This window comes from Cucurbita moschata, unplaced genomic scaffold, assembly GCF_002738365.1.
Source record: "Cucurbita moschata cultivar Rifu unplaced genomic scaffold, Cmos_1.0 Cmo_Scf00034, whole genome shotgun sequence".
Classification (NCBI taxonomy): Eukaryota; Viridiplantae; Streptophyta; class Magnoliopsida; order Cucurbitales; family Cucurbitaceae; genus Cucurbita; species Cucurbita moschata.
This window is the reverse complement of record NW_019268550.1, coordinates 1,135,592-1,157,629: the sequence shown is the minus strand read 5'-3', so window position 1 is coordinate 1,157,629 and position 22,038 is coordinate 1,135,592. Positions and strand designations below refer to the sequence as shown.

The 22,038-nt window shown below is 36.0% G+C and overlaps 6 protein-coding genes and 1 pseudogene across 8 annotated transcripts; 1 reads left to right on the top strand and 6 right to left on the bottom strand.

Moving 5' to 3' along the window:
• Window positions 1-393: 393 nt before the first annotated feature.
• Window positions 394-4,613, bottom strand: LOC111430662 (annotated as a pseudogene).
• Window positions 4,614-6,544: 1,931 nt separating this feature from the next.
• Window positions 6,545-10,124, top strand: LOC111430661 (root phototropism protein 3-like). 3 transcript variants are annotated; one of them, XM_023066993.1, is made up of 5 exons: window positions 6,545-6,989; window positions 7,104-7,173; window positions 7,273-8,571; window positions 8,688-9,256; window positions 9,605-10,124. In XM_023066993.1, exons 1-4 carry the CDS (start codon window positions 6,871-6,873, stop codon window positions 9,240-9,242), a joined length of 2,043 nt encoding a protein of 680 aa, XP_022922761.1. In that variant the 5' UTR covers window positions 6,545-6,870; the 3' UTR covers window positions 9,243-9,256; window positions 9,605-10,124. The 3 variants fall into 3 exon arrangements, with proteins under 3 accessions (XP_022922761.1, XP_022922763.1, XP_022922760.1); XM_023066995.1 differs by lacking the exon at window positions 9,605-10,124 and adding an exon at window positions 9,573-9,590; XM_023066992.1 differs by lacking the exon at window positions 9,605-10,124 and having other exon boundaries at window positions 6,546-6,989; window positions 8,688-9,531.
• Window positions 9,680-11,268, bottom strand: LOC111430526 (LRR receptor-like serine/threonine-protein kinase ERECTA). The gene has a single exon (XM_023066790.1). The coding sequence runs from the start codon at window positions 11,201-11,203 to the stop codon at window positions 9,680-9,682; it is 1,524 nt and encodes a 507-aa protein (XP_022922558.1). The 5' UTR covers window positions 11,204-11,268.
• A 158-nt stretch (window positions 11,269-11,426) lies between these two features.
• Window positions 11,427-13,796, bottom strand: LOC111430525 (LRR receptor-like serine/threonine-protein kinase GSO1). Its single transcript, XM_023066789.1, has one exon. It carries the CDS (start codon window positions 13,794-13,796, stop codon window positions 11,427-11,429), a length of 2,370 nt encoding a protein of 789 aa, XP_022922557.1.
• Window positions 13,766-14,434, bottom strand: LOC111430663 (probable LRR receptor-like serine/threonine-protein kinase At3g47570). The gene is made up of 2 exons (XM_023066996.1): window positions 14,176-14,434; window positions 13,766-14,061 (listed from the first exon to the last, which is right to left on the bottom strand). Exons 1-2 carry the CDS (start codon window positions 14,406-14,408, stop codon window positions 13,875-13,877), a joined length of 420 nt encoding a protein of 139 aa, XP_022922764.1. The 5' UTR covers window positions 14,409-14,434; the 3' UTR covers window positions 13,766-13,874.
• Window positions 14,435-15,985: 1,551 nt separating this feature from the next.
• Window positions 15,986-16,727, bottom strand: LOC111430524 (probable polygalacturonase At3g15720; the record flags this gene model as incomplete). The annotated part of the gene is given in 5 exon segments (XM_023066788.1): window positions 15,986-16,162; window positions 16,249-16,304; window positions 16,307-16,356; window positions 16,459-16,540; window positions 16,640-16,727. Coding segments are annotated over 5 exon segments (453 nt in total), but the record flags the coding sequence as incomplete, so codon positions are not given.
• A 361-nt stretch (window positions 16,728-17,088) lies between these two features.
• LOC111430523 (probable polygalacturonase At3g15720) lies at window positions 17,089-20,326 on the bottom strand. Its single transcript, XM_023066787.1, has 9 exons — window positions 20,204-20,326; window positions 19,988-20,125; window positions 19,722-19,889; window positions 19,432-19,639; window positions 19,251-19,332; window positions 19,040-19,148; window positions 18,852-18,968; window positions 18,683-18,762; window positions 17,089-17,104 (listed from the first exon to the last, which is right to left on the bottom strand). Exons 1-9 carry the CDS (start codon window positions 20,324-20,326, stop codon window positions 17,089-17,091), a joined length of 1,041 nt encoding a protein of 346 aa, XP_022922555.1.
• Window positions 20,327-22,038: the final 1,712 nt, after the last annotated feature.

Below are 22,038 nucleotides of genomic sequence, written 5' to 3'. Positions count from 1 at the left end.
TAGGCTATAGAGCTTAGGGGTGATGGAGAGCTGACATCACATCATTTAACAGGCATTTCCCCAATGATGGTGTCGTGAATCTATCTTATATTTCTCCAATTCCTTGAATCGAGCTTTAAAACTAAATCACTTTGAAAGAATCGATTATATGGAAAGAAAAGTAGTCAAAATAATTAAAGGAAGTGAATTCGAAACTTTTTAAAATTACATTTTGACTAATTATTAAAAATATCTCTAAAATCTTTCAAAATTAAAATAAAATAGGTACCCAAAGTTTTGAATGGGCACATGGGTTGGGGTTGGATGCTTCATATCTTGGTCATAAAAGTTGTGAAAGGCCCCATTGTACCTTTGGTGGGAGGACACATCATCCGAGTTTTTGGACGATGCACAGAACCCATTACTCAATGTTTAGATAACACTAGAAAAACCACGAGAGAACATGATAGATACCAAATCTGAAGTACTGTAACAGTTGAAAGTGTCGAAGATCTATCACAATCTTTACACAATACAAAGTTACTTCTCTTATTATCAATTGATTTAGAACCGAAACGAAACTCGATGTTTACCTATATCAAAGCAAACGAACACGCTCCAAGCAAGATTTTCCTTCAAGTTTATTACTTTGAAGCATTTCCATATAATCTTTGTACATGATGCTCTTGAACAAAGGAGGACTGTTGTGTTTATGAAGCAATTCAGGGAGAGGAGCAACCAGTGTTTGAGATGATGGCCCAATTGCCATGGCTATGGAAATCCTTGTGGCTTTGTCATTCACCATTGCTCTGTGCAAAACGCTCTTGTATTTGCCATTGCTCATGATCTACCACACCCAATAAGGAAAACAAATAAACTCAAACCTACATTTTTATTCTTGTTACAGGGTCGAAATGGTCTTTTATATTCCAAGATTCTAAAACGTTTCGAGAAATTTATTCCAAATATACCCTTGAAGAGTTCAACTTGTAAATCTACAAGGTACACGTGACATTATTTACCAAATCAATTATGTAAATTGATACGAGAGTTGATGCGTAATAAGAGTGTTCAAAAAACTCGATAACTTAAAAAACTGATCAACCAATCCAACCCGTACAATTTGGGTCGGGTTGGATTGGAGTATGAACTTACTTGGATTAGGTTTAAGTTGAGACGAATGAAAATTTTATGATTTTAGTTGGTTCAACCAAATTTATTGTTAATTTTAAAAAATATATTTTTGAGTAAAATACAATTATATATACTTATTTTATTTTATTTTATTTTTATTTAACTATTTGGAAGTTAATTTTTTAAAATATATATGGAATTTGAATGGAAAATTTTAATTAATGTTGGAAAATAAATAAATAACAAAATGTCCCAATCGACTGAACCGAACCGAACCCAAAATATTTCTAATGTAACTATAAATGAAATAACAAAATGGTAACGACTAATTTAATCTTCAATATAGATGTAAATGATATCACGTATGCCTTCTAATTTTTAAATATTCACGTCAATTATTCTCCTTTATTTTAATGAAAAATATACTTTTCGATGCAAAATTTCAAAACCATAAGGGTATTTTTTCGAATAACTTTCAAAATTTAAGTGTAAAAAAGAAACTTTCAAGATCGATCGAGAAGTATAATTGAAACCTACCCTAATGTTCGAGATATAGGAATTGCGTGGGTGCGTACCTCGAGTTGATCGGCCGTGTTAACGAGTAACGCGTTGGGAATGGGATTGACAGTGAGCCATTGATGATCATGTAGGATTTGAAGGCCAGCAACATGGTTTTGAAGAAGAACAGTGAGAAGGCACTGATCAGAATGAGGTGGTTAGCCCCTTGCGAGCTGTGGCTGTGGACATGGCGGATACAAATTTGCTGCAAACAGTGTTGAACTTGACTCAAGATCTGCTGCTTTCTCTAAGTTACAGGCTTCCAATCCCAAGCTCTCTGATATTCCTCTCATCAATTCTCTTGCCATTTCTTTGATTCTCTTGCTGTACTCTTCCAAGATCTCCCTGCAATAATCAACCAAATGTTTCAGTTGAGGGTGTGTCGAGCTGCTTGATATGTCGCCCGACTATAACAATTCAAACCCACTGCTAACAGATATTGTCTCGTTATGAGTAACATCAGTTTCACTGTTTTAAAACGTGCCTAGGGAGAGGTTTCCACACCCTTATAAGGAATGCTTCGTTTTTCTCTCTAACTGATGTGGGATCTCACAATCCACTCTCCTCGAGAACTCAGGGTTCTTACTGGCGCACAGCTCGGTGTCTAACTCTGATATCATTTGTAACTAGATATTGTCCGTTTCTACCCATTACGTATTGCTGCTAGCCTCACAGTTTTAAAACGCGTATGTTAGGGAGAGGTTTCGACACTCTTACAACTAATGCTTGGTTCTCCTCTCCAATTGATGTGGGATCTCACAATCCACCTCCCTTGGGGGCTAGCGTCATGGCTGACACCACAACTTGTCTGGCTCTGATACCATGGCTGACACACAACTTGGTGTCTGGCTCTGATACCATTTGTAATAGCCCAAGCCCACCGCGAGCAGATATTGTCCATTTCAGCCAATTACGTATCGTCGTCAGTCTCACAGTTTTAAAATTAAGTAAAGGTTTTCGTACCCTTACCAGAGATACTTCGTTCTCCTCTCCAACTAATGTGAGATCTCACAATCCACATCCCTTTGAGGTCCAGCGTCCTCACTGGCACACCACTCGGTGTCTGGCTCTGATACCATTTGTAACAACTCAAGCCCACCATTAACAAATATTGTCCGCTACCGCCTGTTACAATTGCCATCAGCCTCATGGTTTTAAAACGCGTTTGTTAAGGAGAAATTTTCACAGCCTTATAAAAAATGGTTCATTCTCCTCACCAACCGACGTGAGATCTCACACCAATAGACCTGAATCTTGTTGAACGTGAAAGCTTGAATTCTTACTAAAAAGAAAAAACACACAAACCTGAATCTTGTCGGTTTAGGTGGGGAGTGAAACTTGGGATGAACCAAGACCTTCAAATAATCTCTCCAAAAGAACACCTCCTCCATCTTAGGATTGAAGCTGGTGCCATATCTAATGGGGTCAAGCACATGCTTTGTTTCATACTCTCTCTTCTCCTCTTCCTTTAGATCAAAAAATTCTCTACAAATCTCCACCATCTCCTTCATCAACCCCTCCCCCACTCCATGATTGATCACCTACAACGAGCTTATAAATTTAATATCGCGAGCGAGTACTAAGCTTTTGAGTTTAGTAGTAATTTGAGGGACGTACCATGAAGAAGCCCCAATCATGGCAGGCCTTGCCAAGCTCATCGACCACTTTGGATCGTTGATGGGGAGTACCATGTTGAGGATTATTGGGATTGGGAGTGTCCCACATTGGTTAATTTAGTGGAAGATCATGGGTTTATAAGTGAGGAATACTATCTTCATTGGTATGAGGCCTTTTGGGGAAGCCCAAAGCAAAGCCATGAGAGCTTATGCTCAAAGTGGACAATATCATACCATTGTGGAGAGTCGTGATTCCTAACATGGTATCAGAGCCATGCCCTAAACCTAACCATGCCAATAGAATCCTCAAATATCGAACAAAGAATGGCGAGCCTCGAAGGTGTAGTCAAAAGTGACTAAAGTGTCGAACAAATGGTGTACTTTGTTCGAGGGCTCCAGAGAAGGAGTCGAGCCTCAATTAAGGGGAGGCTATTCGAGAGCTCCATAAGCCTCAGGGGAGGCTTATAGTGTGCTTTGTTCGAGGGGAGGATTGTTGAGGATTATTGGGATTGGGAGTGTCCCACATTGGTTAATTTAGTGGAAGATCATGGGTTTATAAGTGAGGAATACTATCTTCATTGGTATGAGGCCTTTTGGGGAAGCCCAAAGCAAAGCCATGAGAGCTTATGCTCAAAGTGGACAATATCATACCATTGTGGAGAGTCGTGATTCCTAACATGGTATCAGAGCCATGCCCTAAACCTAACCATGCCAATAGAATCCTCAAATATCGAACAAAGAATGGCGAGCCTCGAAGGTGTAGTCAAAAGTGACTAAAGTGTCGAACAAATGGTGTACTTTGTTCGAGGGCTCCAGAGAAGGAGTCGAGCCTCAATTAAGGGGAGGCTATTCGAGAGCTCCATAAGCCTCAGGGGAGGCTTATAGTGTGCTTTGTTCGAGGGGAGGATTGTTGAGGATTATTGGGATTGGGAGTGTCCCACATTGGTTAATTTAGTGGAAGATCATGGGTTTATAAGTGAGGAATACTATCTTCATTGGTATGAGGCCTTTTGGGGAAGCCCAAAGCAAAGCCATGAGAGCTTATGCTCAAAGTGGACAATATCATACCATTGTGGAGAGTCGTGATTCCTAACATACCAGTGGTTAGGAGAGAAAAATCAATGGTGGGGATCGAATCTTCGACACCGTGTGGAGCTGCATCGGCGGTGGTGGCAACATCGTCTGAGTCGTTGCTGGTGGTGAAGATGTAAGAGGAAGGAATGGAGGCTAAGTTGGGGGTTTCAGCGATGGCTTTAACGCTAGGCAGCGCCATTGGACACAAGGTTCCAATTGAATAGCCTGTCATTTTAATACAAATGTTCAAGATGTAGATGACTCATCAGTTGACATAGTGTTTAATCCATCCCGTCTTTAGTTGATCGAATAGTTCACTCATTCTATCGAGTATCCAATTTTTTATTTTTTTTGATCCGGGACATGTAACCTCAAAAGAATTTGGTCAAACTAGTGCACCTGATTCGATAGTATCCTATTTTTAGAACGTCTAGTGCCATAATTCACTGAATAGGTAAATTGTCAAATCCCTAGAACTAAAGCCTATTCTATTGTTCGCTTTGACCCATTATTGTCGTCAGCTTCACGATTTTAAAACGTATCTATTAGGAAGAAGTTTCTACAGTCTCACGAGAAATGTTTCATCCTCCTCTCCAACTGATATGAGATCTCACAATCCACCCATTAGAAACCCAACATCCTTATTGGCACATAGCTCGATGTCTGACTCTAATACCATTTGTAACAGTCCAAGTCCACCGTTAGCAAATATTGTCTGGTTTAACCTTTTACGTATAACCATCAACCACACAGTTTTAAAATGCTTCTATTGGGAAGATGTTTCTATCATTTGAATGCTTTATTCTTCTCTCCAACTGATGTGAGATCTCACAATATAGTTTTCACTCGTACTTCAACAAAAACATTCTTAAATTCTCTCTCTATATTTTGATGTCTTAGGTCGATGCTACATAGTTCGTTTTTTTCGACGAATTTGAATAGGATCCACGCGAGAATAAATAATAATAATAGTTGTTATTATTATTAATAAATGTGAAATTTCAATTTGAGTTGAAAAATAAAATAAAATAAAAAATGAATGTGAGTGAGTCATGGGAAGCACATTCTTATCAACAAGAGCCATATGTCAAGAGGTCCCTCCTTATCCACATCGCTGTTTGGCCAACACAATTATTATTTTAATTAATTTTTTTAATGTCATTTTAGAAATAATAATAATAAAAAAAAACTAATATTAGTTATAAAAAAAATAAAAATAATAACTTGTCGTAATAGCCTTTATTAGATGAGTTGAATATTATAGTTCGTCGTCTAATGATAAAATGTCCGGTGCGACGTAGATAAGTATTTTGTTATTAGATCAATATTATTTAATTTGTATCATTATAGAAATGTTCATATAACTCGATAACCTGATCAACTCGATCCAACCTGAATTATAAAAGGTTATATTTTTTGATTTGGATTGAGTTGAATTTTTTTATAATCAAAATTCAATATGGTTTGCGGGTTGACATTTTTATGGTCGGGTCAACCTGACTAACCCTACTTTACTCTAAAAATATTTGAATTTATTCCAATAATTTAAGGAAAAAAAAAAAAAAAGAGTCCCACACCACATGAAATTCAATCATTTTCCATTTTGAAGACATAATTTACATATTTATTAATTAAATTGACAAAAAGGAAAATCTCCCTTTACTTTTGGGAAACAAAATTTAGTGAGATAAAAGAAAAGATGTGATAAATCAGCTTTATGAAAAATATGACCAAAATGGTGATATAATAGTGAGAAGGTGAGTACAAAAATTTAAATGATTGATAAGTTTGAAAAAATTAATATTAAATTATGTTTTGGATTAAAAATAAAAAATAAAAAAAAAATACTAAAATATTTTTATTTTTTAATTTTTGAAAACTAACCTACTCGACCTTTTGGACGACTACATTAAAACTTAGACATGCTACATGAACACGATCTGAAATTTAAGTTAACATTTCACATAATCTTTTCTAATAGCGTAAAAGCAAGAATCTTAAGAGATAAGATTTGATATTCAATCAACAAACCTGAATGCAAAGTTGAGTGTCAATCTAAATTCATCGAAGCATTGAGGTTCAGATATTATTGAAATTAAAAAAAAAAGAAAAGAAAAATTATTATAATAACCCAAAAGAGGGAAAAAAAGCGAAGGTTGCTATCTTTAAAAGATAATCTATTTGCTTTGGTAGCACAGGAGAAGCTCTGTTGGTGGTGCTTCCATGGCGGCCCCATTTTGGAGAAGCGAAAGAGAGGGAGAGCATCTGAAAGAAGCATTATTAATGCAAAAACAAAGCAAAGGGGATGGCAATCAGAATGATCCATCATCTACCCATCACCCCATTTACTTCACACCCACTGAAAAATCAGTGAAGAAGCCGACAATTCAACCACATAATTCCAATCATCCCATGTGGGTTTCGCCTATTTCCCCTCTATATCGCTCTATCTTCTTCTTCCCCCTCTCCTCTTATTCTTCCCCCCTTTCTTTTCATCTGTCACTTTCCGATGTGGGAATCCGAGAATCATTCTGTTGGTTTTGGTGCTGGAGATTACGGCAATGGCGTCCCCCCTTCCGCCAAACACGCCCTCAACACTCACGGCTTCGACCTCAGAGGCAACTCATGGTACGGTTTCTTCTTCTTCTTCTTCTGAACCTTTTGTGGCTGCCATTTTCTCTGAATTTGTTTGATTGTGTTCTGTTGTGGCTGTATTCCTCCACCCTCTATGTGTTCTTGCAGGCATGTTGCTACTGATATCCCTAGTGACCTTTTAGTAAAAGTTGAGGGTGTGAATTTCCATTTGCACAAGGTGTTGTATAATCAATCTCCTCTGTTTTGAGAGATGCCTTTGAACTATGAATAGGGTTTTTTCTTAATGGGGTTCCTCTGTTTTTTTGGGTGTATGAAGTATCCTCTTCTTTCTAGAAGTGGGAAGATGAACAGATGCATATATGAATCCAGAGGCCCAGATTTGAATAATAAGCTTGTTTTTGATGATCTTCCTGGTGGGTCTGAGGCTTTTGAACTTGCAGCCAAGTTTTGTTATGGAATAGCGGTTGATTTAACAGCAGCTAATATCTCTGGCCTTAGATGTGCTGCTGAGTATCTTGAAATGACTGAGGATTTGGAGGAAGGCAATTTGATATTCAAAACTGAAGCGTTTTTGAGCTATGTGGTACTGTCTTCATGGAGGGATTCCATAGTTGTGTTGAAAAGCTGTGAGAAGCTCTCGCCGTGGGCGGAGAATCTACAAATCGTTCGACGATGCAGCGAGTCGATTGCTTGGAAAGCTTGTGCGAATCCGAAAGGAATTAGATGGGCATACACTGGGAAACCCACCAAAGTTTGTAGTCCCAAATGGAATGATTTGAAGGATTCAAGTCCTAGTAGGAATCATCAGCTTGTTCCTCCTGATTGGTGGTTTGAGGATGTTTCAATCCTTAGAATTGATCACTTTGTTAGAGTAATTACAGCAATCAAAGTGAAGGGTATGAGGTTTGAACTGATTGGATCATCAATTATGCATTATTCTTCGAAATGGCTTCCCGGTTCGGTAACTGATACGACGAACGCCAGTGATGAAGGGAGTTCCAGTGCGACGAGTCACTCAAGCGGTGGCAGCAACAGTTGGAGAGGTGGGCTGCATATGATTGTGGCTGGCAACAAAGAAGATCGCTTGACGATTCAGGCGAAAGATCAACGAATGATCATCGAGAGCTTGATCAGCATCATTCCTCCACAGAAAGATTGTGTCTCATGCAGCTTCCTGCTAAAGCTGCTGAGAATGGCAAACATGTTGGAAGTTTCGCCGGCATTGGTCACTGAGTTGGAGAAAAGAGTTGGAATGCAGTTTGAGCAAGCCACACTTGTGGATCTTTTGATCCCATCTTACAGCAAGAGCGATACAACGTATGATGTTGATCTTATTCAGAGGCTGCTGGAGCATTTTCTTGTTCAGGAACAGATCGAGATTTCGAGTCCAGGCCGACAATCGTTTGCCGATAAACATATGTATGATGGATCTCAAAGGGGTGTGATCCCAAATGCCAAGATGAGGGTGGCAAGGCTTGTTGATAGTTACCTAACAGAGGTGGCCAGAGACAGAAACCTTTCCTTGACAAAATTTCAAGTACTGGCTGAAGCTCTGCCTGAATCTGCTCGAACATGCGACGACGGGCTTTACCGAGCTATTGATTCATATCTTAAGGTAAGAAACTTACAAAGTTGTTGCATAATCTTTCATCAAGAACTGAAGCTGCAGTCATTTAAGATACAAGAATTCCCACATTAAGTGTTTTCTAAGTGAACTGGTGGTGATGACAGGCGCACCCTACGCTCACTGAGCACGAGAGGAAGCGGCTATGCCGAGTAATGGATTGCCAGAAGCTCTCCATTGATGCCTGTATGCACGCAGCACAAAACGAAAGGCTTCCGTTACGTGTGGTGGTTCAGGTCCTCTTCTCCGAGCAAGTAAAGATAAGCAATGCAGTTTCGAACTCGTCGCTTAAAGAAGCAAGCGACTCGCAATTCCAACCGTCTGTAACGAACCGAAAAACACTCCTGGAAGCCACACCACAGTCATTCCAAGAAGGGTGGGCAGCGGCGAAGAAGGACATTAACACACTGAAATTTGAGCTTGAGACTGTGAAGAACAAGTACGTTGAGCTTCAAACTGAAATGGAGAGGTTGCAGAGGCAGTTTGAGAAGGTGAACAACAGGCAGAAGCAGAGCTCTGGTTGGAGCAGTGGGTGGAAGAAACTGAGCAAACTCACTACTAAGATGTCAACTTTGGAAACCACAGAAAATGAATCCCACCATCCAACCATTGAAGAACACACTAAAATAGTACACAGAAGATGGAGAAATTCAATATCATGACATATAAACATCAGGTAAGAGAAGAACAGAACAGTTTCCCACATTTGTTATTGTTTCTTTTCACTTCGAGTGAGTTTTGTGCCATTGTTTCAAGTCCACTAAAGGCTTCTGTTCTAGACATGTCTGTTTGAGACATATGACCTAATGTGTGGATAGATGAAGGAAACATTCCTACGTCTTTTTGGTGTTGAAACAAGCGGAATGTGGGAATTTGACCTCTTAATTGAGGCCATACGCTTTAACCCGTTGAGTCGTGCTATAAATTCTTTTGTTGGAGTCTCGGTTTACAGATTTCGAATGGTGCTAATGTTTCTCATCTTTGGCTTAAAGCCCAAAAATACATTTTTTCCATTGAGTTTCAGGGCATTTGGAAGCTTGATGACATGTGTTGTAAAGAACAAAACAGAACAAGAGAGAACAAGAAGCACATCGCTGAGCTATGCGAGTTTGTGGCATACAGACAAGAAGTACTTTACTCTCCAAGCCTTACTGAGTAACAATGGACCCCAAATCCCCCAAAACCCAAACACAAACCCAATTCCCATGCTCAGATAAAACCACCCATCAATAATACTTCCTCCCTCACTTTCTTTTCCATTTTCATTCCCAAATTTTGGGGTGACACCCTCCATTCCGCAGCTCTTGTTTAATGGATCTCCACACAGCTCATTGCCAATAAAGCTAAACGGAGTAAACCTTTGGAGCTGAGTACCTGTCGGAATTGGACCCGACAAGTTATTGTAAGACAAATTCAAGTAACTTAGGAACGATAACTCCGACATGGACGGTGGTATTCGTCCCCAGAGTTGGTTCCTTGAGAGATCAAGAGACTCCAAATCCTTCATGCCTCCGATTCTGTCTGGGATGGTTCCTCTTAGATGGTTTATTGAGAGATTGAGAGACCTCAGTGCAAAGAGGTTGGTGATTTCTTCAGGGATTTCTCCGGATAAGTTGTTGTTAGAGAGGTCGATGCTAGTCATGAGTGCCAAGATGGTATCATAATAGAGCTCGCTTCCTTTAGTTCTCACATATGCATTCTCGAGAATCGCGATAGCGTAGCCTTTGTTAAAGATAAAATGAAAACGTTGTGATAGGTCCCTCTTGGTAGCCATGGACGTAAAATTGCCAAAACAATGAGGTATAGACCCACTTAAGTTGTTATTGCTGATGTCCATGATTTGAAGATATGAAAGATGACAAAGTTCCTTCGGGATTAGGCCACTTATCTCATTGTTCCCAAGGTTGAGAGTCATTAGTTTCAATAGGCTCATCCCAATCCATGCTGGTATTTTTCCATGGAAGGCATTTAGACTGAGATCTAAAGCTCTCAACTCCAAGCAACTCTGAAGAGCCCGAGGAATCACTCCGGAAAGGCTGTTGTTTCGTAAATGCAACGATACTAATATGGTTAGAGACCCCATGGAGGTTGGTATCATGCCAGACAAATTATTGTTGTCCAAGCTTAGAACTTGTAGTGATTCCCAATTCTCCCAGCAGTTTGGAATGTTTCCTGATAAAAAATTGTTACCAAGATGAAGAACAGAGATCCCTAAGAACTGAGAACGACATAGGAAATGGGTAATGTTTCCAGAGAAGAAATTGTTTGAAAGATCAAGCTGAGCAGGGGAGGATACTAAACGAGGCAATGAACCATGGAAAAGATTGGAGCGAAGGTCCATGATTGAGATATTACCCGTGAAAAGAATATGAGGAAGTGTTCCATAGAGTTGGTTGTGAGAGAGATTCAGGTAAATACACTGTGAAGACCAACTCCAAAACCAATCTGGAACGGTGTCTGAAAGTTTAGCATTAGAGAGATCAACCCAACTTAACTTTTTTTGGGATTTGAGCCATTTGGGGAATTGGGGTCCTACGATGCAAGATCTCAGCCTTATTTCGTAAAGATTAAAAGGGGGAATCCATTCTGTTGCAAAATTCAATGTGAAATTATTATCATCCATTTCCAAAATCTTTAGATTTGCTAGATTTGCAAAGTGATCCTCCAATACATTGCCTTCCAAGTGATTATCAGATATTCTAAGTACTTGCANTAATGTTTCTCATCTTTGGCTTAAAGCCCAAAAATACATTTTTTCCATTGAGTTTCAGGGCATTTGGAAGCTTGATGACATGTGTTGTAAAGAACAAAACAGAACAAGAGAGAACAAGAAGCACATCGCTGAGCTATGCGAGTTTGTGGCATACAGACAAGAAGTACTTTACTCTCCAAGCCTTACTGAGTAACAATGGACCCCAAATCCCCCAAAACCCAAACACAAACCCAATTCCCATGCTCAGATAAAACCACCCATCAATAATACTTCCTCCCTCACTTTCTTTTCCATTTTCATTCCCAAATTTTGGGGTGACACCCTCCATTCCGCAGCTCTTGTTTAATGGATCTCCACACAGCTCATTGCCAATAAAGCTAAACGGAGTAAACCTTTGGAGCTGAGTACCTGTCGGAATTGGACCCGACAAGTTATTGTAAGACAAATTCAAGTAACTTAGGAACGATAACTCCGACATGGACGGTGGTATTCGTCCCCAGAGTTGGTTCCTTGAGAGATCAAGAGACTCCAAATCCTTCATGCCTCCGATTCTGTCTGGGATGGTTCCTCTTAGATGGTTTATTGAGAGATTGAGAGACCTCAGTGCAAAGAGGTTGGTGATTTCTTCAGGGATTTCTCCGGATAAGTTGTTGTTAGAGAGGTCGATGCTAGTCATGAGTGCCAAGATGGTATCATAATAGAGCTCGCTTCCTTTAGTTCTCACATATGCATTCTCGAGAATCGCGATAGCGTAGCCTTTGTTAAAGATAAAATGAAAACGTTGTGATAGGTCCCTCTTGGTAGCCATGGACGTAAAATTGCCAAAACAATGAGGTATAGACCCACTTAAGTTGTTATTGCTGATGTCCATGATTTGAAGATATGAAAGATGACAAAGTTCCTTCGGGATTAGGCCACTTATCTCATTGTTCCCAAGGTTGAGAGTCATTAGTTTCAATAGGCTCATCCCAATCCATGCTGGTATTTTTCCATGGAAGGCATTTAGACTGAGATCTAAAGCTCTCAACTCCAAGCAACTCTGAAGAGCCCGAGGAATCACTCCGGAAAGGCTGTTGTTTCGTAAATGCAACGATACTAATATGGTTAGAGACCCCATGGAGGTTGGTATCATGCCAGACAAATTATTGTTGTCCAAGCTTAGAACTTGTAGTGATTCCCAATTCTCCCAGCAGTTTGGAATGTTTCCTGATAAAAAATTGTTACCAAGATGAAGAACAGAGATCCCTAAGAACTGAGAACGACATAGGAAATGGGTAATGTTTCCAGAGAAGAAATTGTTTGAAAGATCAAGCTGAGCAGGGGAGGATACTAAACGAGGCAATGAACCATGGAAAAGATTGGAGCGAAGGTCCATGATTGAGATATTACCCGTGAAAAGAATATGAGGAAGTGTTCCATAGAGTTGGTTGTGAGAGAGATTCAGGTAAATACACTGTGAAGACCAACTCCAAAACCAATCTGGAACGGTGTCTGAAAGTTTAGCATTAGAGAGATCAACCCAACTTAACTTTTTTTGGGATTTGAGCCATTTGGGGAATTGGGGTCCTACGATGCAAGATCTCAGCCTTATTTCGTAAAGATTAAAAGGGGGAATCCATTCTGTTGCAAAATTCAATGTGAAATTATTATCATCCATTTCCAAAATCTTTAGATTTGCTAGATTTGCAAAGTGATCCTCCAATACATTGCCTTCCAAGTGATTATCAGATATTCTAAGTACTTGCAAACTTGATAGCAATCCCATACTCTTTGGAAGAGTTCCGCTTATTTTATTGTATTGAATGTATAGCATTGTTAATGAAGATAAATTTCCTATGGACTCTGGAATAGGACCAGTGATCGAGTTTATAGAAAGGTCAATGAACGACAAATTTCTTAGTTTTACAATTTTATCCGTCAAATGACTTGAAATTTTATTATACGACAAATCCAATGAAATCAAACTATCCATGAGACAACCAGAGAAGCTCTCAAAGATTTCTGATATATTTTCAGCAAGTTTATTGCCGGAAAGATTGATTTTTTCCAAATTGCAAAGGTTTCCTATCAATCTTGGTATTCTTCCATCCAGCTCATTGTTGGAAAGGTCGATCGAAACAAGATTTGTTAGGTTGGCAATATTATTTGAGATTCCCCCATTTAAGCCAAGATTACGAAGGGTCAAATGTTGAAGATTGTGGAGAGTGTAGAGACAACTGGGTATGGTTGAAGAATTGAAACCTGAGCTTGTTAGGTGAAGATATGAAAGGGCTGACATGTTTTGAAGAGCACACGGAATTGGACCTTGAAAATGATTATAACTTAGATCAAGTGAAACAAGACTACTGAGATTTGATATCCATTTGGGTAGGAAAGACTTGAAGTTGTTCCACGAAATGTCAAGAACTGAGAGAGAAGTGAAATTGACGTGATCTAGAGGAGCAAACTGAACAAGTTTACAACTCAATAAATGTAATTCTTTAAGCGAAGGAAGCTTATTCATGTCTAGTAACCAAGAAGATGCGTTGCTAAGGTCTGCATAGCTCAAATCTAGCTTCAATAGAGAAGGCAAACCATGAAGTCATCCAAGATTTTCAGTATATAGAGATGGGTAGTTACCTCCCAAATCGAGATGGTTCAAGTTTGATAGATTTCCGAGTTCATGAGGTATCAATCCACCAAAGCTTGAGTATGAGAGGTCAAGATAACGCAAACTCACCATTGATCCTAAAAAACTTGGAATTCGTACTCCTTCAAAATCATTGTTACTAAGATCAAAGTGAGTTAAGTGCTTCAAATTCAAGATAGAGTCGCTTACCTTTCCCTTTAATTGGTAAGCTTCCAAGAATTCATTATTTGCAAGTTTGAGCTCTTTGACATACCCGGTCGAGTTGTCACAACTGATGCCAACCCATTTGCAGCAATCTTGTTTAACATCCCACGACGAGAGACGATTCAAAGGATCTACAAGCCCTTTCTTGAATCTCAAAAGGGCCTCTCTCTCACTCTCAATGCAAAGAACTTCCGATGGATTTCCAGAGCCGCTGCAAATGTTCATCCCAAAGAAGAGCATTAGAAACAAAAGAAAATTTTCAGCCATCGCACAATCAAGCATGTTCGTTTTGAAGTATGCTCTGTTAAACAAACTGAAGTATAGATTTTATATACACTTCGCAAAACCTAATCTGGACGATTCATAGCTCTGATTCCGACAGGAAAAATAACTTTCAATGAGTGTAAAACGTGGAGAGAAAAAGCATATGAACTGATTAATAAAGTACCTTTGCTTAATCGTGTTTCTCGTTCTTCTCTTGTCCTTTCTCTGAAATAGTGATAGCATATTTGTGCAATTCTTCTTCTTTTTGTACCGTTGACCTGCAATGCCCAAAAACATTAAATAATTTCTTCCCCGCTAGATTTTTCTTTGCGACCTTGATTTTGAATATTTTAACCTAACTTTTATTTTATTTTGTTGGCCCATTATTTTAACTATGAAGGGATCGATCTTCAATAAGTTTGGGCGAAAACCGAGAAATTTGCGTCGAGTTTTCACATAATTTTTCTTAAAATAATTATTTTAAAGTTTTTATGTTTTAATATAATTTTTATTAAACAACTTGGTTACATGTTCTCTCAACATAATTTCTCGAGCCTAATTTATTTAATTCTATGTATAATTTTCGAGTTCTATTTAGACCGACAAATTTAAGAAAAATTAAATTATCAAAAAGCTTTTTAAAAAATATTTAACATTAAGATGTTCCATATAAAAATTTTAGGTCTATTTTCCCATACACCCATTTTTCCTCTTCTTTAAGTAAAAAAATATGGATAAAATTCCACGGTTGATATTCAACCAATATTGTCATCTTTTAGACGGTTACTTTCAAGTTTTCCCTCAAGATTTTTAAAACGCGTCTAATAAGAAGAGATTTCTACATATTAAAAAATGTTTGGTTCGAAAAGCAATTAGAGTGAACCATGTAATTACAAAATCTGGTGCGTACGCTTTAGTTTACACGGCAAGTTTATCAAACCAAAAAGGGAGACCAATGCATATCATGTTAGATTCATTGAATTACCATGACTTTGACGAACCCACAACCAAAGTAAAAGTGAAAAATGAATCTTCACTTTAATTATATTTTCCTTTGTTTGACGAAAAGCACTTCCACACATGATCTTAACATGCACCTGATTTAAAAGAATGAGATGGAGCAACAGAAGAGAGGGGACCGAATAATATGTATGTTCATTTAGTTAAAATAAATAAATTTTATGTAGATAAAAATAAATACTAATATAAATTATTAAATAATTTATTATAGCATATAATTAAAATTAAAGATGCTTTAATAAAAATTATATCAAAGTGTTCACACACACATATATATATATAATTAACACAATATTAAGTATATTTAGATTATTAGTTCTACAATAATTTTAAATTACTATTATTTTTTTAATATATTTTGGAATATAATTTTTAATTTTTTTCGATTACAATTTTGCGAGGAAAGAAAATAAAATTGGTAAGAATAGATTGAGACTTTGAATTGCTCATCGACTTAATTAATTAGGAGAGCGAACATTAAATCCTTTCTCCAATATTACAATCCATAATATATCAAAATGCATCTATGAATTTTAATGAGATTTTGATAAATAAAATGTAATTTCAACAGAAGTTTAATGAGATTTTGATAAACAAGGAAGGGGTGGAATGACAGATATAGCTTGTACCATATGTTTCCTTGCGTATGCAAAAGCTGAGTAATATTGATCGATAATGATTGGGTTTTTTGTATTTTCGAGTATTATTTTCTCGAACGTGATGTTTCTTGCATATCCATATCCATATCCACCCTGTAATTATAATATAAAAAAAACGTTTACTAATTTTATAAGATATATTAAATATTATATATAAATAAATTAAAATATATTATCACCTCCCAAGTCTTGATTCTAACTCCATTTTGAGTGTCTTTTAAGAGGCAATTCCTCCGTAGACATTTTCAACAACATTATAATCACCGTCCTTTCCTAAGCTCCCAATGCTTCATTCAAATAAACACCACGAAATATATAAAAAATGAAAATTAATAGAATTTCTATGAATATCAAACGTGAAAACAAAAAATACATTAGGTCATTTTTACCTTATGCCATGACCGGGGCCACAAGTGATGTCCACTATATTGATATTTGAAGAGCCGTTATTAATGGCAATACAATCATCACCTACAATATTTAACAGTGAAGTTAATAATAATAAAAATAAATAAAAACATAAAATTATGAAATTAATAATCCCCGAGAATCTTAATATTAATTTAATACCTGTAGCTATAAAAGAATTTTGAATAAGAACGTTCTTTGATTGGGAAATATCAATTCCATCTGTATTTGGACTCTCATCTGGAGCACTAATGTGAATATTTGAGATAACGACATTATTGCAATCATTTATGGAAATATGGTTCTTGCCACTATTAATGTGCTTCATTTTACTAAGACGAAGCCCGTTACCGTTGTGGAAAAATAATGCCTGCACAATCATATAATATAAATTTAACCATGGGTGAAAATTATTCAACTAATTAAAAATAAAAAAGGTTAAAATTTTTTTACCGTTGGTCGGTTGCAGTGATTATGACAATCTTTGTTCCACCATGAAGAACCTTGGCCATTAAATCGACCATCTCCTTGGACAGTGAGAGAATCTATGTCGTAAAATTGGACCCATTTATCTTCACCATCACTGGGCCATTCATCCTTGCTTGGAGCCATTAGAGTTCCTCCAAGCTATCAAATCACAAAACAGTAAATAATAATCAGTGAAATGTCCAATATATTTTAAATTTCGTGGTTGAAAATGTTTAATATTGATGAATTTAGCATATTTTTTTTTAACTATTAACTAATTATTACATAGTCTCGATTCATTTTATTTTTTATTCAAACATCAAATTTAATTATATTATGAACTTTAAAAAAAACTCTTTTATGGAATTTTAATTAGGATTAATGGGATTTTAATTAGGATTAATATCAAATAACAAATAATCGTTAAATAAAAGAAAATAAGTAAAGATCATGAGACATTAGCCCTTTTGGATTAGAACTTTCGTTCCATTCTACTTAATTTGGAGAAGGAACATTAATTAATTCTTTTCTCCAACGATAACTTAATAAAAATATCAAAAATACTTATCGGAAGTTTACTAAAATTCTGATAAGCAAGGAACAATAGGAACGACAGATTTCGCTTTTCCAATAACATTTTGACAAAACACTTTAGCTTCGTCATCGGGATCCGACATTTGTATGTCCACATGGTCCAATATAATATTGGTGCATGTTAAGTTGAATCAGATTTAATATTCTCATGGTATCAGAGCCTTTGCGGTTTAACAACCCCAATCCTTTCTTTTCAATGGCTTTTGAATCTTCCACTGTTTTTCTCCACCACCGTTGCTGGCTTTGACGCTGCACGTGCAGTCGCCATGGCTGCCGCAAGCGGAGTCGATTGATTACTCTTTGGCTCCACCCTTTTGACCTCCAAATCACCTTTCGCCATACTCTGTACATACAACCTCACCTCCTCCAACACAATCAATTTTCCCTCAACCAACATAGTCTCTTTCATGTTCTTTCCAATCTTCCCTTCATCCTTCACAAAAACCTTAACCTAAACCTATTGACCTTCTCCAAAGATTTACCTTTGGAATCCGGGTGCCGCACTGGCATCTTCGCCAACCAAGTTGCCGCCGCCCTTCTCGCCAAAATTGGCTCATTTGCCCAATGTGGCGACTCTTCCGGCTTCAACATTGTCTTTGTCCCTTGCTCTAGGTTTCCCCTTCTACTTCTTGGGGTTAGACATATTCTCACCAGAGCCAAGTCAGCATCGTCGCTAAGTGACAATCCCTCTTCATGGGTTAGACATATTCTCACCGAAGCCAAGGCAGCATCGCCGCTGAGCGGCGATCTCTCTGCAGTTTTCGATGGCCAAGAAAGTGTTTCTCTACGCCTCCTCTAAACCAGGTTGTTAACATCTTCACGAAAAGTGTTTTTCAACCTCTTTAAATTTTTCAGATTCAAGCTTCACGTTCGTTTAAATCCGACGCTTAGCTTGCGGTGGGGTGTTAAGGATATTTAGTAATAAATTATAGTTTATCATATATATTATATTTGATATTTTATTATAAGGCAAATATCTAACATTTGCCTTATTACTATAGGTATCTTTCCATTTATTGTTATTTCCATTTATTACTATTTCCATATCCTTGTAATTTATTTGATTATAAATAAGATAACTTTCACACCATTTAGGTGTGGTGGATTAAGCAAACATTCACAGTGCAACTAGCTTGAGAACACTTGAAAGTAATTACGTTTTCATCTGCTGATGTTCCATTAACTCCTCGATAAGTCACATCGCTCACCTTTATGCCCATTTCCTATAAATAAGTAAACATAATTTTAAAAAAAAAATATTCACGTCAAAATAGGATGAAAAAAAAGATTTAAAAAATATAATTTAATGTACCTTATTTTCCCTTGTAGATGCAAAAGATGTGTAATATTGATCAATAATGATCGGGTTTTTTACATCCTCGAATGTTATTTGTTCAAATGTGATGTTCCTTGCATATCCATATCCGCTCTGTAATTACGTTAAAAAAAAATAATTAATTTTTTATAGTATACATAAAATTAATTAAAACTAATTATCACCTCCCACGTCTTGATTCTAACTCCATTTTGAGTTCCCTTCAAAAGGCTATCGCTCACATAGATATTTTCGACAGAGTTGAATTGCCCATCTTCTCCCAAGCTCCCAACGCTGCATTCAAATAAAACCATACAAAATTAAATAGGGAATTAATTAACCGTTCATAAGATTAGATTTTATGTAGTTTTTGTTAAAAAAAAATGATATTTTTACCTTATACCATGGCCGGGGCCACAAGTAACCCCCTTGATAGTAATGTATGAAGATCCATTGTTAATGGCAATACAGTCATCCCCTTCGATAAAGATGTATAAATATAATTATTTTTGTACAATATGCATTAAATTCATATATATAAAAGTAATAGTACCGAAGAATAATACTAATTTGTTACCCGTTAACATGAAAGAATTTTGAATAATAACATTTGTTGATCTAGAAATGTCAATTCCATCTGTATTAGGACTGTCTTCAGGAGCATTAACGTGAATATCTGAGACAGTGACATCATTGCAAAAATTTATGGAGATGTGATTCTTGGCACTGTCAATGTGTTCGGTATTCTGTAAATGAAGCCCGTTGCAATTGTGGAAAAATAATGCCTAAAAAACCATATATTATAAATATCAAATTTTAGTTATATACTCAATGTAAATTAAAACGTAAAGAAATTTTAAATTTTACCGTTGGGTGATCGCAGTGTTCTTCACAACCTTCCCACCAAAGAGAACCTTGGCCGTTTATTTTTCCTCCTCCATTGATAGTAAGTCCATCTATGTCCACAAATTGAATCCATTTATCGTTATCATTTGGCCATGCATCTTTGCTCGGAGCCATTAGAGTTCCTTTAAGCTGCAAATTCACAATACGTTCAAAAATCATATGATAAAAGAAAATGTGACAAAATTTTTTTTATAGATATATATATATATATGAGTAAGATAAATTACCTCGAAATTGACTTGTTCAGACTTGCAAGGACCTTCAAATGTGATAGGGTTCAAAAGGTAAATTTTTGCAGCAGGTACTTGCAATGTTGGAATGTCATCGGTTGCTTCACAGACATCCTTCCAAGCTTTCACAAAAGCCTTATAACAAAGAGAAAAATTAGAGTGCGAATCAATCAATTTTTCATGGAAATAAAAAATCGAGTTTAAATTACATACTTCTGTATCATCAGTTTCGCCATTTCCAGCAGCTCCATAATCGAGAACATTGAAAGAAGATGAAGCTAATACAGTCCACGAAACAGTGAAAAAGATAAAACCCGACAGAAAAATAAGCTTCATTTTTGCTAAAAATGAAGAATTTGGGAAGAAAAAAAAAGATGGAAAGAAGAAGAAGATTAAGTTCAAATGTGAAAGGATAGTGAAATGAATGGATGTGATGCATGTTTATATAGTGTTGAGATTGAAGTGGAAAATGTAAATTTTTTAATAAAAAAATATTTTTTTTTAGCATGAAAGGTTAAAAATGGAAATTATCAATTGAATAAGATTTGGATTTGGTTAAATTGTAGGCTTGGGATATGCAATCTCCCTATATAGATAAATTATCGAAATTTATTAAAATTAATTAAAATGTATTAAAATAACGCAAATTAGGGGGTGGGGGCATTTATTTTACGTCTTTATTATTATTAATATTATTATTTTTAGAATACTAATTTTTATTTTTAGAGGTTATAAATCAATTTCATACAAAAAGAAAAAAACTCATTTATTTATTTTTTAAGATAGGGACATTTTGGTCCTAGATTAACACTTGTACAAAATTCATGATTTTTTTTAATAGAAATAAAATTTGGATATAAATAGAATAATTGTAGGTGTAATAATTTATTTTAAATTATTTTTGAAGTTAATACGGATAAAACATACATTTTTTGTAAAATACATGGAGAGAATGATTTGGCAAGCGAAGAGCCGGAGGGGTAAAATTGGTAATAGTCATTTTTTTTATATAGTACTTGAAATTTTGATTTTTATATATATAAAAAAAATAACTGATTATAATTACGATTTGATTAACTTATGGGCATGAAAGAAGCAATATATATATATATATATATCAATATTTATAGCATTTTGAATTTTGGTAAAATGTATTATTATAATGCCGAAAATAAGGCCAAAAATGGAGGGGTTTTTTCTCTCAATTTGGTGATTAATTAATGAGTGGAGCAATTTTATTATTCCTATTAATTTTCTTTTTTTGTTATTGGGGTGTTTATTCTTTTATAAGAGAAGTTAATGTTTAAGTATGGACGATTAGGTGAACTAAAACAAGTAAGAAAAGTTTATGGACATAAATCCGTTAAAATAAGTAAGAAGTTAATGTTTAAGTATCAGTTTTTTTTTTTTTTTTTTGTTTGTTTGTTGTGAAGGTCATAAATCAGTTAGATACACAATTGAAACTCGTGTATATTAAATACAAAATTAAAAATTTGAGAATTGATAAGATAATTTTGAGAATTAATAAGATAATTTCTAAAGTGTATGCACTGAAAATTATGAATTAAATTTGTAATTTCTATATATCCACGTATCAAGAAAAAAATAATAATAATTTTTTAAATAAATTTAAAAAAAAAACGATAAGAAGAAAAAACTACTTATATTAATGAAAAGTCACACATTAATCTTTAATATTACTTATATTAATGAAAAGTCACACATTAATCTTTAATATTACTATGATCTTTACATTTAAATGAGTGACATGAGTTTGCATAACATTGTAGCTGTTGGCAAAGATATAGAGGTTACCCAAACCCACTAATAGCAGATATTGACCGTAGCAGATTTTGGCCCGTTATGTATCGACGTCAGTTTCACGATCTTAAAACGCATCTATTATAGTAAGACTTTCAGACACTCATAAGAAATGTTTCGTTCCCCTCTCCAATTAATGTGAAATGTTTCGTCCTCCAACCGATATGCATTCTCACAGCTAAATACATAGTATATAAAATCTATATACTATTGACGACTATTAGTAT